Consider the following 21,123-nt stretch of genomic DNA (forward strand, 5'->3'; position numbering starts at 1 on the left):
ATTCTCTTTTGCTCTAATACTTCGTAAAATTAATCTTCATTAGCTACTACACTTCATAGAATAACAAGAGATAATTTTTCTTATATAACGTTTCATTCATAAAATCTATCATTAAAGTATATCTTCATAAAAATATCATTCCATACTAACGGTATATTTGGTGTCATACGAGATAACAGTTACCAGTGATGACATATGTAACTTTATAAAGATATCTCGTTTTATTATATATTAAAAGAATGTACTCATTGCTGCTATATTTCAGATGAAAAAAAGGAGGCAATGATTTTACAGTAAAATCGTTCGTTTACAACTGATTCATTTACATTTCATGATAATACTGTGCATTCTGAATATGCTATGATTTGGTTTAAAATAATAAATAGTCCATTCTTGCATACTATTGCTCCAGCTTTACTTGTATTTTCGATATTGGTATAAATAGAAAGACAATTAATGTCGTTCGAGTCTATTTTCGGATCATTTATATTACGTTTAATCCATATAGTTATTATATGAGACATAGTATCGTAAAAATTGAAAGAATAAAACGTTCGTACAGGAAGTACATTTTATAAGAACTCCAACAAATCTGCGTGTGCACCTAAAATACAAACTGATAGTGATTGTTCATAAGTTTATATAGATTATCTAATGTCAATCGAAGGTATCAATTCTTTTTCTCCATAAGAGTACTTTTTCATTTATATGTGTTCAAAAATACATGTGTTCAACCGTGAAGCATATGTCACCTACAACGAAAAAGAGTTTTCCTATACTTAATATTTCCTTTATATACCTATGAAAGTCTATTCTTCGCGTAGTATGAAATTATGAATAAATCTGAAATATTGTTCAATCTGAAAAGAAAAATAACTTATTGACATCATTCATTGATACGAGATTCAGAATGTTTGTTTTGTCTTGCAGAAAAAGAAGGCAGCCCTTTCTTTTAATGTGAAATAGAAAGCGAAAATTTGAAAACAGATTTTTTGGAAATTTACTTGCAAATATCGTTTTCAATATCGTGATTTTCTTCCCAATGGTACTGTACTTTCAAATTTTCCAGTATCCCTCTAAAAACAAAAAGTCGAACCTCGTTATTATTAACGTAGGCATTATAAGGAAGAGAAGTATTAGAAAGCAGCTCCTTTTTATTATGGATTTCTTTATAATCATGTAAATAAGAAATTCCGGAAATTTTTTCCTCAAGAATTTAATTCTTGTGTTTTGATTGATAATTATTACACTGCATACTAACTTTTCGCATACTGTTCGCGTCTAACAATTTCCTAATAATAACTACTTCAAAATTACATATGTTCTTGCACGAATTCAAAAGTACGTATGATACAATTACAATTGATTCTAAAATAATAATTATTTGAAGATATTAAGATACTAATTAAACGAGTCACTATATTTCAAAATCTGGAACAACAAATTTTTATTTATAAAAAATGAAACTGTGGTTATATATTCTTTGTCATGATGCTATTTCTTATTACCATGTCGACATTTTTTAAAATTCATTTTGTTATCTCTACGCAATATGAAAATTCATATACTGCTTAATATTTTTTACATATTATCCATCCACCGCATGATATCTCCTGAAAAATCAAAATATTAATGTTATATTATTACAATGCTTCTTAAATTTCAATTTTTGACAAATTTGAAATCCAATATATTTTGCACAATTATTATTTATCAAAAAATTCTAAGTTAGTAACTTTCTTTTCAAATGGCAAATAACATATACTTTGACTTACCTGTAACTTTTTGCTCCTAATCATCATTTCCCCTTATAGAACATCATTATTGTTCTTATAATTACTACCAGTGTCATAGATATTGTAGTGGCTACAACTGAATTAATAGAAAATGATAAATAACTGTGTATAACACTAACACATAACTGTGTATAACAATGACACATAACTTTTACTTACATATCAGTCGATAAGGGATTACTGTGATATCCTGTTGATGTTTCTTAAGGCACTTGATTAGGTGTGATACGGTATCATTCCTTATGGTATACTGTAGATAAGTATTTTAGAAAATGACAAGAATAAATATAAATTATTCAGAGGTTCCAGTTTCGGCTTAGACATAAATACAGGACCATTTGCAAAGAAGAAAGGGTGCGTTTCTACAGCCTCGTTATAGTAACCATGAATACCAATCTCTGAATTACTGGTTACTAAACATAAATATCCTATAAAATTTAATATATTTCTTTAATTTTTAATACATACATGAGTTAGTAGTTCTAAATTATGAATCATCCTACCTGTGATATTACACTTTTCCTTATAATATCATCACTCAAGTGAACAACATTAAGATCATGTAAACCATGTCATCCTATCTTACTGTGAAGATACTTAGTTATGTTATCTAACATTATAAAAATATCATCAAATTCAAGTCCTTTTATTCACATCACATGGCCACGACCATCTGGTTCTTCGTTATATAATGTTCTAAAATTTGTCGTACATATAGGATGTACAAACCGTGATATCAAGGTATCAGTTCTTCCTTCCCAAGGGACAGTTTCATTAAAATTCTGATAGAATTAAAAATTAATCATTAATATTCTAACAATCATATATGTTAAATACATTATAGTCAACGATATATACCTGAGCGAATGTAGGGGTCATTCCTTGATAATTATAAATGTCATCAGCCCACATCATTGTGCCACTTCTTTGTACTCCAGCCTCTAGATTAACAGCCTAAACAAACATACAAAATTTTATAGAAGCTGTACAAAATATAGTATATATGCGCAATATTGAAGCGTTCAAGGGGATATAAAGGTAATGTACATCACATACACGTGTACTCTCATGCAACAAAATACAATTAGATTTAATAGTATAAGCTCTTTTATTCATCATAATAGATTGGAAATTTAAGTGTCTTATGAGGGTGAGTAAAAAGTTACCCGCTCTGTCGGTATATAATTTATTTTAAGCAATTGTCAAAAAAGACATACATCATTTTTTGACGTAATCACTCAATTTCTGTATACACTTTGTCCATTTGCTGAAGGATCTTCGTATTTTCTCATTAAAAAATGTTTTGGGCTGAGCTGCGAACCACGAATGCATCGTCGTCTTCACCTTTTCATCAGCTTTTTCGGCATCCATCTCGCACAAACTTTTTAAAACCCAAATCTGTCGTGCACTATTGCATAAGCAGAGCCGTGGCTGATTTGCAAATGATTTGCCACATTATCCAGCGTCACTCGTCTATTCCATAGAGCATAAGTTCATGAGCACGTTCAATGTTGTCATCGTGGATGTGGACGGGCGTCCAGCTGTTTTTTCATAACACTTCTGCGATCTTCTTTGAACTTTTGTGCCCATTCAAACACACTTCGTGACAAAACACTTTCTCCATAATGTGCATTAAATCTTTGATAAATATAGGCATCAAACATAACCTTCGACCACAAGAAACGAATCACAGCATCCTGCACTGTTTTCCTGCAAATCACCATTGCAAAGCGCCATTACTCGCGCAACGGTCACAAACGAATTGACGTAACACAATGAAACCTACGCAGCAGCAATGAACAGATATTGACGTCATACGAAGAGTGCAGATGGATCAATACGGTGGACAGAAGTTTTAACTATCTGGAGTGCGGATAAATTTTTACCGAGAGTCGTATAGGAATCTATAATCTGTAAGTACACCCTTGGCTGAATGGAAATTTCTCTTACATATGGCCAAAAATGCAGAAACAGTGTATTGAATTGGAAAGTGATAAAAAATAAGTGAAGTTTCGAGGTTGCATGTGATTGCATGAGTACACAGGACGTTTTTAGCGAATAAAAAATAATTTTGAAAGACACGAGACTTATCTTGTATTTTATGCACTCTCTGTGTCTGAATCTCCAGAAGCACTCTATCTTATGAAGTGTTTTAGATTAGCCGGAAAATTTTGTATGTACATACAAGAAGTATACGATCTAAGTGGAATATTCCATTATTCTCTTGATACAACAGAAACGAAATTTACAGAACTTCTCAGAAAGTTGGTTTATTATTACCAAATTAATAGAATTAATATACGTTTATCATCTTTACATACCTAAGTCGTGAAGGTTTATCGTGCGTAGAAAATTAGTGTCGTTTCAAAGTTACATTTCGTACATTTTAAGCCTATAATTTGTAACGTACAAAACAATGTAAATTTGAGCTGTTTCTTATCTCCACAATAAGAAAATCCAACTTTACGTTTTTTACACAATGATATTTATGGAACAGTAATATCATATTACTGCATCGCTTGGAGAATGAAGTCAAGGTACGATGTGACCCTAGTGTAAACGCTGGGATACCCAGCTGTGCCGCACTTATAAGCATAAGACACAATACCTATTAAATACAAGGTTAATTCATGTTGTATCAGCAGTGGTCCGCCGCGGTCAGCCTGAAAGGATCGTTAAATTTTTAATCAAAGATACTGAAATATATCGATCGAATTGTATTGAAATTATACTTATATACAGTAATAATCTTCTATTGATTTGTGTATTGAAATACTCCAATTTATAATGTACATGTTATATGTATTTTGAGCAAAACTAAGATTAGAAGGAAATTAGATTAAATACCATAATGAGGTGTGAGAAGTGGGCAAAACTATTGAATTGTGTTTATCTATTATTTCTAATGTTTAAGACGTCGATTTGATGTTAATTCGAATTGACGTGTCTTCAGATACCGTATAGTTTGTAGTAACTCTGTAACTTAATTACCGTACAAGAATCCTCTCTACCCTGAGCATGTTCGGTGCATATTATACCATCAGTGATATCAGGTGCATTAGGAAATTTGGAATAAGCTATTTTGCATTCGGCGTTCTTAATCACTGGCATTTGTACTTCCATTAATGCATTACGTCGTGGTCGTCCTACGAAGAAAATAAGAAAGATATTTAAGACTGGAACTGTTTAATTTTATTATAAAATTGATATCACTTACTATATCTTAATGCTCCTCATCCAGCAACAAGGGGGTTATAGCCGACGAAGTTGCTCTTTCGTAGGGGCTCTTTCGTACAAATGGGATATACGTACCCTGAAAAATAAAAAAATAAATGAAAATGCAGGAAACGAATGACCAAAAGTATGAGAAAGAATTGTACACGCTTTATGACACAATATATGTGTAGAGTAAGAAATTTCAGGATATGATACTTCAGTAATACTCAATAGCATATATATATATATATATATATATATATATATATATATATATATATATTTGAGGACTTACTCGAAAATGGCACCTCCTCCACCAATCTAAGAATGGCAATATTATGATTGTGTATGTTTTCTATTCCACCCATATGTGCACAATGTGCTGCGGTCAAAACATGCCTAGCCGATATCAGGGAACCTCCGCACTTCCATAGTGGTTTGTCTGGGTTTCGGGGATTACGAAAACCTAATGCAGCGATCCATGGCCAAGCGCCTAAAATGCAATAGTCATAGTTGTGAATATACATAATTTTTTCTCACATAACGAGTAACAACGATTATTACCTATTCGATATTCGATCATACAGCAGACGATAAGTATATACGTACAAATACTCTGAAATAGAGATTTGATAAAGACAGAAATTAAATTTTTATTCCAGTGGAATAAAAATTATTAAATAATTCTATATAATTTCTATTTGAACTATACTGAACTATAAAGCTCAAACGTGTAATTTCTACCCTAACAGTTTTTGATCTCTATCCATATTATTACTCCTATATCAATTTTTTATTTCAAGCAAAAAGATACTCTTCCTAACATGAAGTAAAAGAAAGAAATAATTCAAGTTAATAAGTAAAGTTACTACCGATAAAATCATAGCATTATTATTTAGTCTAATTGAAATATACATTGATGTGCTGTTTAATGCCTTTAAAGTTCATTCTTTGCAGTAAATGGCTTATTATTAATCGGAAGGAAAGTCATAAAACGTACCAAGTTCAGCTGGTTTACCATCGACCACCCTGGTATGAGAGACGTTGCTAAAACCACAGTATGGTGGTCGCAAAGCCTTATACTTATACACAGTTTTTATTGAAATTTCTCTCTTCTCTTTGTTTGGATCGTTCGGACAGCAAACGATCGTAACATTGCCCTGGTATCTGCACACTGATCGTCTATAAAAATCGGTGGCTGTACGGTACTGTATCCGCCATATTTCTTGCAGAGGTTTACATTTTCTGTAGTCAAGGCACCTGCCTTCTTGATTGTCCGGTGTGGTACATTCTGGATCAAACAATTTTAAAACATTTATACAGTTCAAAGATGCGTAAGAAAGCGATACCGATTACTCAACCTTCGAAGTAAAAAGCTGATCAAGTCCACCGGATTGCCCTACAGACACGTATTAATCCGTAAGAGTTAGTCATCATGTTGATAATAATTATCTAAAGAAACTCACGTGAAAATATAAAATTTTAATTGTTATATTAATAATTTAATTATAATTTAATAATAATAATTTAATTTAAAATGAGTGAGGGCTAGGAGATCATTTGTATCGGTGGAGATAGGAGTTAGCGGGCGGGAATTGAGGACTGCTTCTATTTCTATGATAAGAGTATTACTGTGTTAAGCTCATATGTTTCTGTTTCTCCACTCGCGCTGCGCCATAATATCCTTTGATATTTCCGATCCTCTGGTCGTACGAGGAATTGCCGATACATTTTCTCGATGTCGCCAGTGAGTACGTACTGATGAGCGCGGAATCTAATTAATATACAAAATAAATTGTGAATTGATTCGAGAATATAGGATTTCCCCATTTTCATGATTATCGTGATTTTTGTATAAATATATTTTTTAACATACTAATAATTAGGTACTTATAAATTAGTATTATCAATTATTTTGCATTTATAATTCCGCCTCTAGTATAAGTGTTAATTGAAAACTAACTTTATGTTTCAAAAAGTACTAGCAAAGTCGTTGAGTAACAAGCCACTGATGCTAACACAAATAGCATTGTCGTAATTAAATATTTCTAAATATTCATTTTTCATTTTGAACCTGTAGAAACAATTTATTATATATACTATTAGCTAAGTAATTGCATATTTAATTAAGTCGAAATATAAAACTTAGTTATTTTGATAATTTAGAAAATAAAAAACTGACAAACATTTCAATTTAATTTATGGTTGGAACAAAAGACAGTTATTTTTCATTAATTGAAATATTGCAATGCAGAGTACTTTCCAAAATACGCCGAGAGTATTCCTGATGGTGAAACGAGCGTTGCTTCATCGAACGCAGCTAAAGAAAACAACATCTATGTAGTTGGTGGTACGATGCCTGAAATAGAGGGCGATAAATTGTACAATACCTGTACTATTTGGGGTCCCGATGGAACTTTGATAGCAAAACACCGAAAGGTAAGTAATATATTCCTTTATGGCTTTGAATTTGAAAATATTGGGGTGAAGAAAGTGACTCTATCTAGGAATAATTTAGGAATATACATATGTACATACGTATACTATAACCAATTCTATAATTTACGGTTTATAAAATACGTTATGATACGGGAAACGCCCATTTTTGTTGTAATGTGTTTGTTGTTGTATAAATTTTTCACATACTTAAAATATTATTATACTTATTTTTTCTCCTTTTTAAACATTATTAAATGATAAGATTTTTTAATAAAAGAAAGTGATAAAAACGCTGTCAGTTATTAAATAAAAAATAATTAAAGTTTAGGAGTTGGTAATTTTGATATTAAATTACAAAAGTTGCAGCAATAGAATTGGCGACCACATTTTTATGTTATTAGGTACATCTATTCGACATCGACATTCCTAATAAGATTACTTTTCGAGAGAGTGATTCACTCAGTCCTGGTAACTCCCTAACGACGTTCGATGTGAAGGGCTGCAAAATAGGTATTGGCATTTGCTATGATATTAGATTCGAGGAAATGGCACGCATTTATCGGAACAAAGGTACAGTAACTTAATCGATCAATACTTAACTAGCAAAAAATTAAATATCTTTCTTAAATATATTCTATATAAAATTAATATAATCTGTAACTCTGTATAAAAAGAAGCTTAATTTTAAAAACCAGTATATTTGCTGAAAATGAAACAAATAAAAGAATTAAAAGCACAATAAGAGGACTGTCCTCGCATATTCAGAAATGATGGAATGTGAACCGTGCAACTACGAAGTTAATTGGTATTCGGTGGCTTCATATTTCCTGCTTCTCTGGGTTAGGTTGCCAAATGCTGATATATCCAGCGGCATTCAAAATGACCACTGGACCATTGCACTGGTCATTACTTCAGCGTTCCAGAGCGAATGATAGTCAATTATACGTTGCCTGCATATCACCGGCTCGTGTTCCTTAAGCAAGTTACGTCGCATGGGGACATACACAGTTGACCAATCCCTAGGGAAAGAATCTTTACGATTTGGAAACTCAAGAGAATATGGCAGTCACCGATATCAAAAAAAAAAAAAAAAAACTGGCGAACCGTGTGTTACCACAACGAGACACGCGATGCTATTTGTCGCTTTAAATTGTGCCGCAACTCGTTTTTGAGATCTTTGCCAGGGGCACGTTAAAATATGCTGAAAATATATTTCTGGCTTTTCTGGGGTTTAACTGAAATATGACAAATAACGTTGTAAAACATATGTACTTATGACTTACAGAGTAATTGAGTGTACAAAATATATAGTATACAAAATAGCCAGCGATTTAGGACTTTAAAAGATCAAAAGAAAAGAAAAGAAAAGAAGAAAGATAATATGTTGTGGCAGTCTAAGTCGATCTAAGAAAATAGATAAAGGGAGGGAGGGGCAAAGCTAGTTAATCTGGAAAGAATCCAAGCGTCAATTTCAAGCATTTACAGAGAATCAAGCGGGCTGGTTAAAGTCGTGAGTTGAGCAATTATCCCGCGTTAGGTTCAATCAGGTTAGTCCCACGCGAAATTGATCCAACCATGCGAAAACGAGTGTATTCTGATTTCTGTCGCAGATACTTCTGGCTAGTGCAGTACCTACACGGTGGTTGTTGAAATAGCCGCTTCTCATCTACTTTCCGCAGCGCGGACATCATCCTTTGATCCCTTACGACTAACGAAGTTTTCAAAGATGTACGGCAGTTTGAGATTCTACTTGAAAATGATCATCATTGCGGTCTGTGTGCCGTCTGCTCTTCTTTTTGTTCTTCCGTTAAAGACTGGTAAGTTGATACTGATTAATTATGCGATCGAAACCCTATATAATTGCTATAAAAATTCCGCTAATATAATATTCCTTCTTTCTTGTATCTGTCTGCCACTCAGGTCGTTTTACTAATTACAATAAGTAATTTCGACTTCTTTGCGCACTCTTTTAACGCATTCTAGACCAAAAGAAATTCATATCAGTCAGTAGGCAGGGGTATAATATACATATTTTATATATAACTTATGTAATAATGTATATATCATGTTAATTTCATATTTTTTTCAATATAGAATTATTATGTATGTCGGGTTTACATTAGAATTAGGGTTAGGGGCGTGAAACGAATCTTCGTTTGGGTTACACGTTGTCGTTATGCAATAGAGAAGACATTGACTAGTGCAAATACGATTATTACAGAACCGGACAAGTAACCGTGGTAGTTAGGTACTCGAGAAACTAATGAAAATGATCCTAGGTTCAATAACGAATCCGCGGTCGACGGGATGATAGATGAACGTACTCACAAAATCAAAGTCGGACGCGTAATATTCACTGATCGTAAAGAGTTACTCCTTTCATCAATGAGATCGCGAGCGAGAATGCCTTTCCCGTCCCGATGATGCCACAGAGGAAAACTATAATGGGGTGTGTCTAAGGATACGAGATCATCGGGTTCATCGAGAAAAGCCTTTGTTCAGAAAGTAAGGGAAATTGGCGTTGTTGCTAATTGGTCAATCTCCATATCGGTGGTTAGAAAAAGATGCTAGCCGCCCTCGAGGGAAAGTTGCTAGTGGGAGACGCCGCTCGTTGAAAAATATGTCTCCCCTATCTTCCCGTAGTTGGGACAAAGACTGTTTGTCTGTTTGAAGGACTTTAGTTAACTAAACCTTAAGATTTATAACGGGCCCTCGGGCTAGTCGAACATGTACTGCGGAGACGCATCGACATCTGGCAATCATCTTACTCGAAGAATAGGGTCTGCGTGTGGCGAGCCACGGGACAGAAACCGTTGGAATGTTTACTGTCGCGTGTCGCCACGAATATTTCTTTTAAGGAGAGCTATAGAATTACTCCATACCTTTGTTAAACAAAGCGTTCATCCCGTAACCGCGGCTACGTTCGGCGACTGACTGTGGCCTCGAGCCCAAGCTCATTATCACAACTCTCGAACAATTACAATCGGATTGAATAACTACAATTGTTCAATTACAGACTCCGGTGTTCTTTCATCTCCGACATATATATATTTTTTACATTTGTAGTTGCGCACAGATTTTATTAAAGAAAAGTGTTAACAATGTGTTTTCATGATTTATTTCTCGCGACTGACTTCCATTAATCCCTAATATTCCTGTCGCTATACGCGTGTAAATCTAACATGGCTGCTCATAAATGTCATCAGTAAAGTTATAGTGACGGGTCTTTAGTTTTGTTTAATATCGAAGTAATTTTCCGTCTGCCGCTCGCTTTTCCTTATTCTACCGCAATTAGAACATTTATTTATTAATATTGCTTTAAAGTGACAAAAGTATAGTTCGTGTGAATATACGTATATATATATATATATATATATATATATATATATATATATATATATATATTTATGTTGTGTGTCATTTTAATATGGCTAATGTTTTGTAATTCTTCGATTGCGTTATTTATTGTTTTGAGTAGTTTATTTTATAGAGTATTCGATAATATAAATATATATATATATATATATACGTATTCATATGCATATTTCTCTTGGCAGTGTAGTATTCATACGAAATGAAATGTCAATTATTTATTTATCCTTTACCGGAATGTAGGCTAGTTTTAAGTATGTATCTTAGATTATCGGTTTGATAGAATTCGCACACATATATATATTTCTGACAATGTAACCTTCATTTCTTTAATAATACAATATTGTATGTTTTATGTATTCGTTAAACTATTAGTTTTTGACTTCATGTATACTTATATTTCATAAATTGATAATATTGTATTTGTTGCATAGTATTGGAAGCACTGTCTCTAATATTTACTAGGTTATTACATGTTCGGCATATATGTTTATACTTATATGTAACTCTCCAAATTGATTGATTGAAATATATTTATATATATATATATTCCTGGCGTTTCAATTATTTTCCCCTTTTGTAGTTATTCTTATTTCCTGGTTTATTTAGAATTGTGTGTATATGTATTTTGTTTATTGGTTGGATCCGTTAATCGCCCTCGTTTTGTTAATCCTTCCTTTCGTTTCGTAGTGCCGTGTGTTCCTTTGTGCATTCAAATCCTTATTCGCGTGTTTTGTATAGAATGGTTTTCTTGTTCTTGTTACGGCGCGTGCGGAGCGCGGGACGTGACATCCCCGCCCTTGGAGTTCAAATTTCCAAAGGAAATTTGACTGATGGTATCTCTGAGTTCGCTCAAGGCGGACGTAGATGTCGTTGGTAGTTGAGTGACTACCGGTGTTATCGATATCCCTTGAGGTTGTGCAGTTTGATCATCGATATTTCGTCTTCTTTTGAGGTATAGTAGCGGGTGGGTGACTGAGCCGCATATTGCTCCTAATAGGGCGATTCCGCATTCGTAAGTTTCACGTAACTGGTATCCGTGTGCGGCTATATATATTATTGTCTTGATTAGTTTAAATATTGCGAGTATTCCAAATATTGCTGCACTGACAGTTCCAAATTCCATAAAACCAGTCCATAAGCTTGATACGGTATTTTTCGCTATTGTCGTTAATGTGTTTTGTCCATCATTCCCAGGATGTTTACTGTTCCAGGGACGATTGTTTTTCCTGTTGCTCCTCTGGCCAATGCGTTCAAGACTGCAGATTTTCTGCCGGGAACATGACGTGGTCCCGTAGTGCATCGAGGTCTTTTGGGTATACATTCCGCTCGTGGCCAACGACGATGGTGCTGAATATCGCCACGTTTGGCGCACGTCCGGGCGGAGTTCCTGTGGTGCGATTCCTTTGCCAAACGGGTAGTTCCGAGTAGCATTTTGTTGTATGTCGTACCTTTACTTGTACCGGAATGCATTTGACTATATGGACCGCTTCTCCTGCGATCAAAGCCATGTGTCCTGGGTTTTGGTTATGATGTATGCAAATTCGTCGGGCGGTAAGTTTGCCAAGCTTAAAGCGTTCTCTATTAGTTTCTTCTGTGTGGTGTATCTTTGTGTCAGTGTATCATGGTATAATGTTTTCATTTCTCGAGTTTATCAGAAATAGGAATAACCTTTTATAGAAAAAGAAAATTTTATATTTATATATATTTGTTAAGGAAATTCGAGGATATGGGAATACAAATTATTGCCTACATTTCCCACACAACAGTTATACATCTATATTACTCTCTGAAGAACGTCTTGCACGCACGCTGGTCGCCAACCGACTATCCTAGATTCTTCTAACATCTGGCAACAGTCTTTTGTCACCACTAAGACCTTGACGCCCTCTGGCCCTTACACACACACTCTCATGTGCAGTGTAAATGTATCACTTCCCTAACAATGTTATATTTTTTTTCTTTCCTTTTTTCTTCTTCCCCTTTTTCTTTTTTTTTTGCTTTTTTTTATTGTTAAAACCTTTGTTTTATTTTAGGTTTTACGTACTTGTTATCAGTGAAAATAAATATTATGAATACTACTTGGATTGTAATTATATACATATATGCGTACGTATTGGTAAGTAGTATAAATGAGATTTGTTTTATTGTTATAAATATATAAGTATATATCATCAATAGGAATAAATATCACAAATGTACCTTGTTTTCGAGTATATATACATATATGCGCGTGCAATGGTAAATATGACGGCTTATTTTCATGAGTCACTTGCATTATCAATGGAAGTGAATGTTATAAATATCGCCTACTTTACAACATGCGTGTATATATATATAGTGATGAACATAAGTGAAAATTATATGCATAGTTATAAATGTTGTTTGTTTACAGGTGGATAGCATCAGTGTTTGGTTTCGTGAGTGGCGTACAAATACTTTGCAGTTCCACTGTGTGGATTGCTATTCATGTTTTTCCATCCGTCGTTCAGAAAATGGTTGATGAGTTCGCCATCAGTTCTGTACACACATATAAAAATAGTTAATGTATATATGTAGTATCGTGAGTGAGAGGCCTGGGAGTTGGCGGGTGAACCGCGTGGAATGTCGCGAGAGCCGAGGCGTTTGTTTTTGATCGCGTAGTTTTGGAAAGAGGAGACCTACGTGATCTTGGCCACGAGCGGTTGCCAAGGGACGGGAAAAAAGGAATCAACAAACAAAGTTTGCGAGTGGCGTTGCCGAGAGAGTGTTGATTGCATTTTGTGAAAGTCGAGTCGTTATCTAATTATTTAGTTGTGCTGTTTTCTGTACGTTTGGTGTGAATAGTTCAGGTTGAACAACAATCGTCTTTTTCTGTCCGATTAACATCTGTATCATCCATTCCTTGTAAATATATTATATCACGATATTACATTTTTGGGGGCTCGTCCGGGATTGGACAAGACAGAAAACGAAACGGTTTAACAGAGCTATTCGAGCTAGTTGTGAATTTACCGGTACGCGGTGCGATAAAAGACGATATCGTTGACTGTTTAAGTTTGTGTAGTGTGAAAAATGGCAAACGTTGGGGACGAACGATTGTCGGGTGAAGAGGGTTCGACGCTGGAGGAGCTGAGGAGTAAGCTCGCGCGAATGAACCTCCCTATATCTGGTGCGAGGTCAGTGCTGATTGCAAGGCTGAATCGGGCGTGTAGGGCTGGACAATCGTATCCTAAGGGATCGACGGGCGGTGAAGACCTAACCGGTCAACGAGATTTAGGAAATGTACAGAGAGCTGAGCGTGATTGTAACGAAGATGAAAATTTTGAGAAAATGAATACGAAGGAGTTGAAGGAGCGCCTCGCTAGTTTGGGTTTAAAAACGACGGGAAGAAAAGTAGAATTACGCGCACGGCTACAAGCGGCCATGGATGGTAATGACATATCGTCGGAAGAAGAAAGCGACGACGAAAGTGAGTATGAAGATGACAAAAAAGACGCAAGAGGATACAAGAAAGGTACGCGAAGGGTGTATCAGGACCGTGATGAATATTGTCGAAGGGCATGTGTTGGTTCGACACTGAGTTTTAGAGACGTCGAAGATGCATTAGAGTCGTTTAGTGGCAACAAAGGTGAAAATGTCGAACGATGGTTCGAGTCGTTCGAGGAAGTAGCTGATACGTGCATGTGGTCGGATGGGCAGAAGGCAGTCTACGCGAGGAAGCTGCTGAAGGGATCAGCGAAAATATTTGCGAGCTTCGAGTGTCATGCCAGGACTTGGCATGAGTTGAAGAGGGGGCTAGTGAAAGAATTTTCGAGGAAAGTCAACAGTAGGCAAGTACATCAGAAACTTGAAGAAACAAAAAAGGAGAGTGATGAAGCATGTTTGGCTTACATGTACCGCATGCTCGAAATAGCCAACCATGTGGACATAGAGGAGGAAGCAAAGGTGGAATACATCGTGGATGGAATAATAGACGACGAGAACAATAAGGCTATATTGTACGGCGCTACGTCAATCAAAGAGTTGAGGAAGAGGTTAGTGATGTACGAAGAGCAGAAGAGTCGCAGAGTAAAGTCGATTGTGAAGCCGGCTAAAACCCAGAAGAACGGGAAGCCCAGTCAATCTGTAGATGCAATGAAGAAAAGAAGATGCTTCATTTGCGGTAGTGAGGATCATCTAAGTGTTAAGTGTCCGGAGAGGGGAGAAGGTGTTAGGTGTTCCGAGTGCAGCGGATTTGGACATATTGCAGCGAGGTGTACGGCACGACTGAAAGAGACTTGCGTAGTGTCAAGATCCGAAAAGGGGAAGTATGTGAAGGAAGTGGCGATAGATGATTGTAGGTTTGTGGCACTAGTGGATACGGGTAGTGATCTCACGTTCATTCGATCAGACGAGTATGCGAGGTTAGGGTCACCACCCCTAGGTAAATGCACGCTTAAGTTCGACGGTGTTGGTTCCGCTGGCAATGAGACCTGGGGTGAATTCACCAAGGTAATGACGGTTGATGGGTGTAAACTGCCAATCACTTTGCACGTTGTTTCAAACAAAATATTGACGAAGCACGGCCTGTTGTTAGGCACTGATTTTCTGGATCAGGTAGAGTTACGGGTTAAACGAGGCGAAGTGACTTTCTTGCGGCTTGACGAACAGACTAACAAAGACGTGCCGGATGTGTTTAGAGTTAACGTGGTAGAACAGACCGACGAAACAGACCTAACACACGTACGGGAACCGCATTATCGTGAAGCGATTCGCGATATCGTTAGGGGGTATAGGCCGGAGAAAAAGCGGGACGTTGGGATAACGGCAAAAATCGTTTTAAAGAGTGACAAACCTGTGGTTCGAAGGCCGCGAAGATGGGCGCCTTCGGAGAAAAATGAGGTGGACGAGTTGATGGAATTATGGACAAATGAAGGCACAATAAAACCGTCAAACTCAGAGTATGCAAGTCCCATAGTTGTAGTTAGAAAGAAAGATGGTTCTATCAGAGTCTGTGTTGATTTTCACGAGCTTAATGAACTTATTGAGTGTCCACATTTCCCATTGCCTTTAATTGATGATATTTTAGATGCATTGCAAGGTACTCAGTTTTTCACAACGTTGGATTTAAGGAATGGTTTTTTCACGTGTGTTTAGACAAAGACAGCCGAAAATATACATCTTTCGTTACGCCATCGGGGCAATATGAATTTTTGAAGTTGCCGTTTGGTTTAAAGATTTCACCCATTGTGTTTCAGAAGTATATTTCGATGATCTTTAAGGAACTAGTAGGTAAAGGTATTGTTATCGTGTATATGGATGACATTATTATTCTTGCAAAGAATTTAGAGGAGGCGTGGGAACGTTTGCAAATGGTCATAGAGTTAGCTGAGCAGTATGGGCTAATTATAAACTGGGGAAAATGTCGTTTTCTGCAGCAGGAAATTGAATATTTGGGGTATATAGTCTCAAAAAATACCATAAGGCCGTCTACACATAAAACTAGGGCAGTAGCAAACTTTCCCAAGCCAACATCTGTTAAAAAGGTTCAGAGTTTTTTGGGACTTACGGGGTACTTTCGAAAATTTATTAGGGGATACGCGAAGATTGCTAAGCCTTTGACGGATTTGTTGAAAAAGGAGGTAAAATTTCAGTTCGGCGATCGAGAAGTAGAGGCCTTTGAAATCTTGAAAACAGCGCTTGTCAACGAACCAGTGTTAAAGTTGTATAGAATGGGCGCGGAGACTGAGTTGCATACAGACGCGTCCGCAGAGGGTTACGGAGCAATTTTAACGCAACTAGATCTGGACGATGGAAAATTCCATCCGGTCTACTTTGCCAGCGGAAAAACAACTCCCGCCGAGGCAAAGTACACCAGTTACAAACTGGAAGTACTAGCAATTGTAAAAGCGTTGAACAAGTTTAGAATATATCTGTTAGGTATGCCGTTTACTATCGTCGCGGATTGCCAAGCGTTTGCTATGACAATGAAAAAGAAAGATTTGTGTGTGCGTGTAGCCAGATGGGCCTTGTTACTAGACGAGTTTAAGTATCAGGTGTGTCATAGGCCAGGTAAAAGCAAGCAGCATGTGGATGCTCTGAGTAGAAACCCCCTGCCGAGCACTATGTATGTAACGGAAAGTGAAGACGGGCTGATTGCACGGTTGAGAAGTGCACAGAACAAGGACGTTGAAGTCCATAGGATTTTAGACGCCGCAACGTGCAATCAGGTCGATGGGTATGTAATAAGGAACAATATTTTGTATAAAGAGTGTAAGGATGATGTGTTAATAGTAGTACCGAAGGCTATGCAGGTTCAGGTAGTCAGGCAGGCGCACGAGCGTGGGCATTTTGGGGTCACCAAAACAGAAGCTATAGTCAAGAAGGACTTTTGGTTTAAGGGGCTACGTGAAAAGGTCGAGCATGTGGTATCTAACTGTCTCGATTGTATCCTAGCCGAACGAAAATTGGGCAAGCAAGAGGGATATCTAAATCCGTTAGACAAAGGTGACACACCGTTAGACACTTACCATATTGACCATGCGGGCCCTATGACAGCTACAAAGAAAAGATACGCACACATCTTTGTAGTAGTGGATGCGTTCACGAAGTTTACGTGGCTTTATCCTACTAGATCTACTGATACCGCGGATGTTATCGATCGACTGAAGAAGCAAGCGGCTGTTTTTGGGAAACCATGACGAATTATCTCTGATCGGGGAACAGCGTTCACATCCAACGCGTTCCAAGAGTATTGCGAAGAAGAAAATATAAAGCATTTATTAGTCACGACGGGGGCGCCGAGGGGGAACGGGCAGGTAGAGAGGGTAAACAGGACACTCATACCTTTACTAAGTAAACTGACTGCCCCTAAACCCGATGATTGGTATAAACATGTCGACCAAGTACAGAAATACCTGAATTTTACATTAAACAGGAGCACGGGAAAAACTCCTTTCCAGCTACTTGTCGGGGTCGAGATGCAAACTAAAGAAGACCCACAGATCCGAAAATTGGTTGAAGAGGAATGGGTGGTGGAATTCGAAGAGCAACGTCGTGAACTGCGTGAGGACGCGAAAAAGAAAATTGCTGCTACTCAAGAGGAAAATCGGAGGCACTACAACAAAAGAAGAAAAGGTGCGAAACAGTACCTAAGTGGAGAGTTGGTGGCCATAAAGAGAACGCAGTTTGGCCCAGGATTAAAACTGGGAGGAAGATTTTTGGGTCCGTACCGGATAGTGCGAGCAATGCGGAATGATCGCTACATTGTGGAGAAGGTAGGAGAGCATGAGGGGCCAAAACGGTCATCAACTACTGCTGATTTTATGAAACCTTGGGTCATAAACGCCGAAAGTGACGCATCTGATGACAGCGAGATAGAAGGCAACATCTGAGGGCAGATGTTATTGCAGGATGGCAGAGTGTAGTATCGTGAGTGAGAGGCCTGGGAGTTGGCGGGTGAACCGCGTGGAATGTCGCGAGAGCCGAGGCGTTTGTTTTTGATCGCGTAGTTTTGGAAAGAGGAGACCTACGTGATCTTGGCCACGAGCGGTTGCCAAGGGACGGGAGAAAAAGAATCAACAAACGGAGTTTGCGAGTGGCGTTGCCGAGAGAGTGTTGATTGCATTTTGTGAAAGTCGAGTCGTTATCTAATTATTTAGTTGTGCTGTTTTCTGTACGTTTGTGTGAATAGTTCAGGTTGAACAACAATCGTCTTTTTCTGTCCGATTAACATCTGTATCATCCATTCCTTGTAAATATATTATATCACGATATTACATATATATACTATTTATTTATTTTTTTATATATATAATTTTCGTTTGGATCTGTTCCTTTGTACGAATACTGTATCCCTGTATATAATATAATATGTATAATATGTTATAATTATGTTAGTTGTTATTTATTATATATAGTTTCCTTAACTCTCTCCCCCTTTTTCTTGTTTTTTTTTTTTTTTTTTTATTAGTACCTAACATTGCTATTATGATGCTGTATTGTATTGCATTGGCTGTTATTTGTATGTGCGCGCGACGAATTTTTCAACATGGTCGCTCGCGTGTCTCTTTGGTATGGCGTTGGTTTAATGTCAACAGTAACGTGTTGTTGAAATAACTAATTAATTGTTAATCACTATAATTTTATTTAGAAGTGTTTTGTAATATTGTTTTGTGTTTCATGATATTGTGTGTGTCAATACCGTGTGCTACTTTAATGCGATAGCGTGGATTGTATTGTTACCGAATTTCAATAGTCATTGTTTCGATTATACGTGACTTGCATTTATGTAAGTCTCGTTTAATTTATTTAATGTTTTGTGTATTGTGTTACCAGTTATTTCGTGTAGCATAACTTTATTCCTTTGCACCGAGTTCAGTCATGTCTTGTCGTTAATATTTAGTTAGTCTATCTTGATTAACATATATATTTAACAAATATTTAAGAAACAATGGCGAGTGTAGTGGAATCGTTGGACGAAGAAATGGTTTTGACATTGTCGGAAAAGCTTAAAGCATGGGATGCGAACTTTCCCGATATGAGTGCAAAACTCGCCGAATTACAAAGCGGCTTATTCGAACTTAAAACAACACAAGAACCTAAAACACCCGTATCGCCGCCGACAACGCAACAAGAGACGGTCCAGCCGAGTGGACATACCCAGCCAATTAAGCTAAAAGATGCGATCGAATCGGTGCCAGTGTTTGACGGATATCGACCATCGGTATTCCACTTTTTAAGAGCTTGTGAGCGCGCGCGAAATATGATTCCCAGATATCAAGAACCTCAATTGGTAAAATTGTTAGTAAATAAGCTCCGTGGACACGCGCTCCTCGCCATCGAAGACACAGAATTAATGAGTCTAAACGATTTCGGAAACAAATTAAAGGATCTATTCGGCCCAAAGAAATTTCTTAACGAATATAAAGGGGAATTAGGAACGATATTTCAACGACCCGGGGAAGACATATTACATTATATGGATCGCGTTAGAAATCTTAGATTGGCAATAATGGACGGAGAAAGAGGCGACTACGGCATCATATCCCCCGATATCCAAGATACTATAGATTGGGAAACGAAAGAAGCTTTCGTTAAAGGACTTCCGAACGAGGTATATGTGCGAGTAAAAATAGCAGGGTACCATACTTTAGAAGATGCGTATCGTCAAGCCGTCAAAGCAACACACGAATTGAAACAAATAACCGATAGAACGCGACCCCAACGACCGACACCCTCGAACTATTACAGACGCGACAACGCACATCCTTCGAACACTAACAACAATATCAGGAACAACCGCCAAGATCGAAGATCGCTACCTCCATCGCAGAATTTTTTGAATTCTACAAGACAAAATATCACGTGTAACTATTGCAAAAAACCCGGGCATCTAGTGAAAGACTGTTACAAATTTAAAGCCCGAGTAGATGCCGGATTAATCGTACCCTATGCTTCGAGACCATCGGGAAACCAAACACGTCCTTCGGGAGAATGGGGCGAGCCACGAAGGAACGATACGCCGAATCGCCCAAGAGTACAGGCGGCAACCAGGCGACCGGCGCCGACGGCAACAAACACAACAAGGACAGCCACCCCCGCGAGATCGACTCCACCACCCATAACGAGAGACAGAGCGAACGCAATGCCGACCATAAGATCGAACGAACAACCACTAAATATTGTGGGGGAGTCATCCCACAACCAAACGAGGTCACAGACAGAGAATCCAGAATCTCAAGGCAAAAGGAAAAGAGTGAAGCACAAGCAACCGGCGAAGGAAAATCATCAGGAGTTGAATTCAGATTCGGAAGGCGACCTCTCCGAATTATTTCAATAAAATTTAACGATTCCCCAACGACCCCAACTGCACGAATAGTTTCCCCAGATCTAAAGACTAAGACGAGTTTATTATTAGACTCTGGATCGGAAATCAACATTATCAAGAAACCTGCTATACTCGATTCAGCCATCATCGACGAAAAGGAATCAATCGAAGTGCGAGGAATTACGGCAACGAGCCTGGTCTTCTTAGGGCAGACGGTAATACAGGTTGCGGGCCATCCGGTTGTTTTTCATGTAGTCGATGATTCATTGCTAATCGATCAAGACGGAATCCTAGGATCCGAATTTTTTGCAGGTTGTAAGGCTCGTTTAGATTATGAGGGAAAACATATCAGATGGGGAAATATTTATATTCCCTTCGATACTAAAGAAAAAATAATTATACCGAAGCGAAGTTCAATAACGTGTTCGATTAATATCGCTAATCCAGAGATAAAAGAGGGATTTATTCCAAGAATCGAGCCGAACAAGGGAATCTATGTTGGTAATGCAG

General features: G+C 37.2%; 2 protein-coding genes across 6 annotated transcripts in view; one reads left to right on the forward strand and one right to left on the reverse strand.

Moving 5' to 3' along the window:
* Positions 1–3,586: 3,586 nt before the first annotated feature.
* The window catches only part of LOC143304086 (omega-amidase NIT2-A-like), an 80,962-nt gene continuing 63,425 nt past the window's right edge, over positions 3,587–21,123 (forward strand). Inside the window, exons 1-4 of one of the 3 annotated variants that reach the window (XM_076626422.1) lie at positions 3,587–3,709; positions 7,267–7,451; positions 7,853–8,021; positions 8,296–10,303. In XM_076626422.1, coding sequence (XP_076482537.1) covers positions 7,368–7,451; positions 7,853–8,021; positions 8,296–8,429 — 387 coding nt within the window. In that variant the 5' untranslated portion in view covers positions 3,587–3,709; positions 7,267–7,367 and the 3' untranslated portion in view covers positions 8,430–10,303. Of the gene's footprint in view, positions 3,710–7,266; positions 7,452–7,852; positions 8,022–8,295; positions 10,304–21,123 lie in introns of those variants that run through there. The other 2 variants (XM_076626423.1, XR_013060779.1) reach the window with 2 other exon arrangements.
* On the reverse strand, positions 4,798–5,623 carry LOC143304088 (venom serine protease Bi-VSP-like). 3 transcript variants are annotated; one of them, XM_076626428.1, is made up of 3 exons: positions 5,577–5,623; positions 5,308–5,505; positions 4,798–5,109 (listed from the first exon to the last, which is right to left on the reverse strand). In XM_076626428.1, exons 1-3 carry the CDS (start codon positions 5,593–5,595, stop codon positions 5,030–5,032), a joined length of 297 nt encoding a protein of 98 aa, XP_076482543.1. In that variant the 5' UTR covers positions 5,596–5,623; the 3' UTR covers positions 4,798–5,029. The 3 variants fall into 3 exon arrangements, with proteins under 3 accessions (XP_076482543.1, XP_076482542.1, XP_076482541.1); XM_076626427.1 differs by lacking the exon at positions 5,577–5,623 and having other exon boundaries at positions 4,798–4,942; positions 5,014–5,109; positions 5,308–5,575; XM_076626426.1 differs by lacking the exon at positions 5,577–5,623 and having other exon boundaries at positions 5,308–5,575.

Source organism: Bombus vancouverensis, unplaced genomic scaffold (assembly GCF_051014615.1).
Source record: "Bombus vancouverensis nearcticus unplaced genomic scaffold, iyBomVanc1_principal scaffold0022, whole genome shotgun sequence".
In the NCBI taxonomy this organism is placed as follows: Eukaryota; Metazoa; Arthropoda; class Insecta; order Hymenoptera; family Apidae; genus Bombus; species Bombus vancouverensis.

Excerpts from the sequence above, each read along its gene's own strand:
- LOC143304088 (XM_076626427.1), bottom strand. The coding sequence starts at position 5,539 with ATGTATATTCACAACTATGACTATTGCATTTTAGGCGCTTGGCCATGG. Across the intron at positions 5,110-5,307 it reads GGAGGAGGTGCCATTTTCGA|GGTACGTATATCCCATTTGT; the intron begins GTAAGTCCTCAA and ends TTTATTTTTCAG.